The sequence below is a fragment of the Balaenoptera musculus genome, chromosome 12 (assembly GCF_009873245.2).
Source record: "Balaenoptera musculus isolate JJ_BM4_2016_0621 chromosome 12, mBalMus1.pri.v3, whole genome shotgun sequence".
In the NCBI taxonomy this organism is placed as follows: domain Eukaryota; kingdom Metazoa; phylum Chordata; class Mammalia; order Artiodactyla; family Balaenopteridae; genus Balaenoptera; species Balaenoptera musculus.
In genome coordinates this window covers 16,371,636-16,375,808 of record NC_045796.1, presented here as the reverse complement: position 1 = coordinate 16,375,808, position 4,173 = coordinate 16,371,636, and the positions used below count along the sequence as shown (strand labels likewise).

Sequence of the window (4,173 nt, the reverse complement as noted above, 5' to 3'; positions counted from 1 at the left end):
TTCTCTTGTTGCGGAGCAAGGGTTCTAGGTGCACGGGCTTCAGTAGTTGTGGCACACAGGCTCAGTAGTTGTGGCTTGCGGGCTCTAGAGTGCAGGCTCAGTAGTTGCGGTACACACATGGGCTTAGCTGCTCCGCGGCATGTGGGATCTTCCCGGACCAGGGCTCGAACCCGTGTCCCCTGCATTGGCAGGCGGATTCTTAACCCCTGAGCCACCAGGGAAGCCCCACTTTAATGCTTTTGAGTTATGGGCTCCTTCTGATCTCAAACTTGGACCATTCTACGTGAAAGTGTTATTTTATCACCCATGTCATGGCTGCACCTCTGTCAGGACAAGAGGCTGATGACCTGACAGCTAAGTAACTGGAATACAAGTTCACCTAGGTCTGTTAGAAGGTCACACAGAGCCATTTCTAAGTGTCCCCCAAAGAGCTTGCCCCCGGCATCTCTTTGAGTTGTTTGGGATATACGATGTGCTGATGCTTGTCCTTGCCAAGCGACCATTGTCCACTCCCCGAATCAGGACTGGGACACAGAACTGGTTCACTCACTTCACTTTCTGGCTCCTGCCGTGTGCCAGGCTTTGAGGTCAGGATGTTATTGACATGCATCCCTATCTTTAACGCATACAGGTAGATGGGGCCCCTAGTTCCAAATCTGTGATTACAGATATAACAGGCAAGGGCAATAGATGGGGAGGAAACAGTGTAAAACATGGCTTCCTTAGAGACGCCCGCTCTGATTCCCGGCACAAGGTTGAATCTCCCAGTTACAAGCGTGTACCTCATTACCTTGTACTAGACGTGGACTCCGTGGGGGTAGGGACCATGTCTGTCCTGCTCAGCACTGTATTTCCAGCACTCAGCACAGTGGCTAGCACACCTTAGGTGCTTAATGTTTGCTGCATTCCTGCTCCATGTTCGTAGGAAAGAGCCACCACCCGCTTCCCTCTGCCCCATGGTACTGTGAACAGTTGAGACTTAGAAGAAATCTTTGAAAGACTGCTCTTCGTTTGGTTGGTATTTCTTACTTTACCTTCCTCTACTTTCTGATTGGAGTGAATTTATGGGTGACAGGGCACTTACCAGCTGGTCTAAGTTAGGAATCACGATTCATTCAACAAATATTTAGTGAACATCCTTGGCATTAAAGATGCAGTGTGGGAGCCACAGCAGAAAGTACAAGATGTGCGAGCCACAGGCTCTGCCTTCAAGGAGCTTGTTTTTAGTAAATAAATAACACAGGTAACATCAACAACTAGAGTGCAGTCAGAACCTTGTTGAAATCACATCTGAGGGACAGAAATGCTGCACGGGGGAGGGAGAGGTGAAGTGGGAATTGGAGGATAAGAGATGTGATGGGGCAGGGGTTCCTGCCAGAGTGAAGACACGATACCAGCAGGCACGGGGTGTCTGGGGAAGAGCTTGTAACAGCTGCTGCAGGAAAGTGATGGAAGGTGAACTTGGAAAAGGAGGTCAAGGCCATACTTGGGGCGCACGGAATACCACATCTAAAAGTTTCCAAAGGTGAAATATCTTCCATAGGCGGCCCTCTAGGCAGTGGTAGGGCAGGGATTTCAACTCGTGTTTGGTCTGACTCCAAAGCATGTGTACACGTATATATACCTGTGTACACTGAGGCATGCATTAGTCTGTTTCACTATGTATTTTTTTTTTTTTTTTTTAAGTCTGGCAAGGATTTATTAGGAAGCTTATTAGTCACAGTGAATAAAAAGCCATGAACAGAAGAACTGAGATCTCCAAATTCTGCCACTGGGCTTACAACACTAGTTAGAAGCTAATAAATATTAAGGATGTCCCAAGAGGAATCTTATCTAAGTCCCAATCTTACCCCGACCAGGATACCCACAAACACAGAAACGATGGCCATGCTCTCCTCAGACTGCTTACCTGGTTAGCAGAAAAAAAGAACTTCTTCTCAAGCTATTAAGCATTATCAGGAGATTCTTGTTCTTCTAACTATAACCATGGGACACTAGTGCATGACAGACAACTCCAAGCTGGGCAACTTGACAAGAATGTTGAAAGATGACAGGGAGAAGGAGCAAGCAGGGACAAGTATTTCTAGTTGGAGACCCTCCTGATGGTTAACACGAACACAATGCTAAGGCTTCAGAAAGTTTACTGCAGCCCAGGAAGAGTCTCCATTTAAAAAAAAACAAGTCACACAAAAATCCTGCCACAAAGCAACAAGACACTTGGGATCCCATGGCCACATTAACTGGGAAGGCAGGCATTATCCATGACTGCCAGGTGCTGACCACCCCAAGACCCAACTTCTGCAGGGCCCCAGAGAACCACGATTGTCCCTCGGCACCCACACGACCCTTCCCGGGGGTGTGGTGTCTTCCGTAGGGCAGGTTTCTGCAGCAAGCCCCAAAGACAAAGCTTGGCAGAGGCTGTGGCAGCCAACTCTCTCTGGAGCCCCATCTCTCTGTGTCTTTCCCAACAGTATGTCGTACATCTTCACTGACACAACGCCTCTGTGGGAGCCTTGGCCAGCCCTTAGGAAATAAAGTGTGTCTGTGGGGTAACCTGATGGACCCTGTGGTCAGCTGGGTTGGCCGATGCTTCATAATTGCAGATGGTCACCTCATGTCGGCGAAGCTCAGTCCATTCTCCTCTCAGGCCAATATAAAAGACCTTTGTGGTATCGGCTCCAAAGTTTTTTGAAATATGAATTGAGAGATGATAGACATTTGAAAAACGAGAAATTTTTGTAGCATACTCTAGTTCTCCTGTAAGATCCCGGTTCAGACTAAAGGTCTGATCTGGCTCCCTGTCTGTATCATCAAAGCTCATCTGTGGAATGTTCTTGTACAGTCTCATCTCAGAGGGGTGTGAGTCATCATCTTCTCCCATTATAATGATACCTTTGAGCTTGACATTGCCTGTAAATGGAATATTAAACAGAAGCTCTTCATCTGCATCACTTTCAACAAACTTGGAGCGGTCGGTCCGCTCCTCCCACGGCTTGAAGACGCCGCGGCCGCTGCCCTCGCGGCTCTCGTTGAGACACTGCAGCCGCTCCAAGTCGATGCGCAGGTACAGGCCGTAGGCCAGGCCGCGCTGCTCGGGCGGCTCCTCACGTTCGGCGGCGCAGCGGCAGCCGCCCCCGCCTCACTATGTATTTTTGAATTAGGAGGAAAGTGGTAGAACTTTCAGGAACTTTCAATGTCAGCTAGATTTATAAAGCAAAATTTTCCTAAATGTCTAATGCAAAAGGCCTACAGCCCATTGGTCTGCGCAGAAGGAGGGTCTGTGGTTTTTCTCACGCAGCAGCATGAGAAATCTAAATGAAAAAAAATTGCAGAGCTGGCTCTTTTTTTTACTTGTAGAGTGTTTCAATTTCAATTTTTTTTTTTTTAGTGGGGGTTGGGAGAGGGAAAGGAATGGAATAGTTTGCTTTCTGTAGGAGTGATGGAGGAATAAGGAAGAAAGGGCCTCCTATCCCAGAATCCTGCATGTTTGTTGAGCTGCTTTGTGGGTGTTATGAATTACACCCCTGGGAAGAACCAGCTGGGGACCAAATTCCCATTGGTGGAATTGTTTCTCATCGAAAGCAAGTTCCAGGCTCTAAAATGACATGCAAATGGACTTTTGAATGCAACCTGTCTGTAAGCTGAGGTTGTAATAATAATGATAATGATTTTGGATTGAAATCAAAATTTTTTTTTTTTTAAATTTTATTTATTTACTTATTTATTTATGGCTGTGTTGGGTCTTCGTTTCTGCGCGAGGGCTTTCTCTAGTTGCGGCAAGTGGGGGCCACTCTTCATCGCGGTGCGCGGGCCTCTCACTATCGCGGCCTCTCTTGTTGCGGAGCACAGGCTCCAGCCGCGCAGGCTCAGTAATTGTAGCTCACGGGCCCAGTTGCTCCGCGGCATGTGGGATCTTCCCAGACCAGGGCTCGAACCCGTGTCCCCTGCCTTGGCAGGCAGATTCTCAACCACTGCGCCACCAGGGAAGCCCCAAATCAAAATTTTAAATCTTGATGAAATATTTTTTTTAAGTCAACAACCCATTTATTTATTTATTTATTTGGTTGCACCAAATCTTATTTGCAGCAAGCGTGCTCCTTAGTTGCAGCTCGTGGGCTCCTTAGTTGTGGCATGCATGTGGGATCTAGTTCCCCAACCAGGGATTGAACCCAG

General features: G+C 47.6%; 1 protein-coding gene across 1 annotated transcript; it reads right to left on the bottom strand.

Moving 5' to 3' along the window:
- Positions 1 to 1,665: 1,665 nt before the first annotated feature.
- Positions 1,666 to 3,257, bottom strand: LOC118905451 (PITH domain-containing protein 1-like). The gene is made up of 2 exons (XM_036872119.1): positions 3,251 to 3,257; positions 1,666 to 3,138 (listed from the first exon to the last, which is right to left on the bottom strand). Exons 1-2 carry the CDS (start codon positions 3,255 to 3,257, stop codon positions 2,525 to 2,527), a joined length of 621 nt encoding a protein of 206 aa, XP_036728014.1. The 3' UTR covers positions 1,666 to 2,524.
- Positions 3,258 to 4,173: the final 916 nt, after the last annotated feature.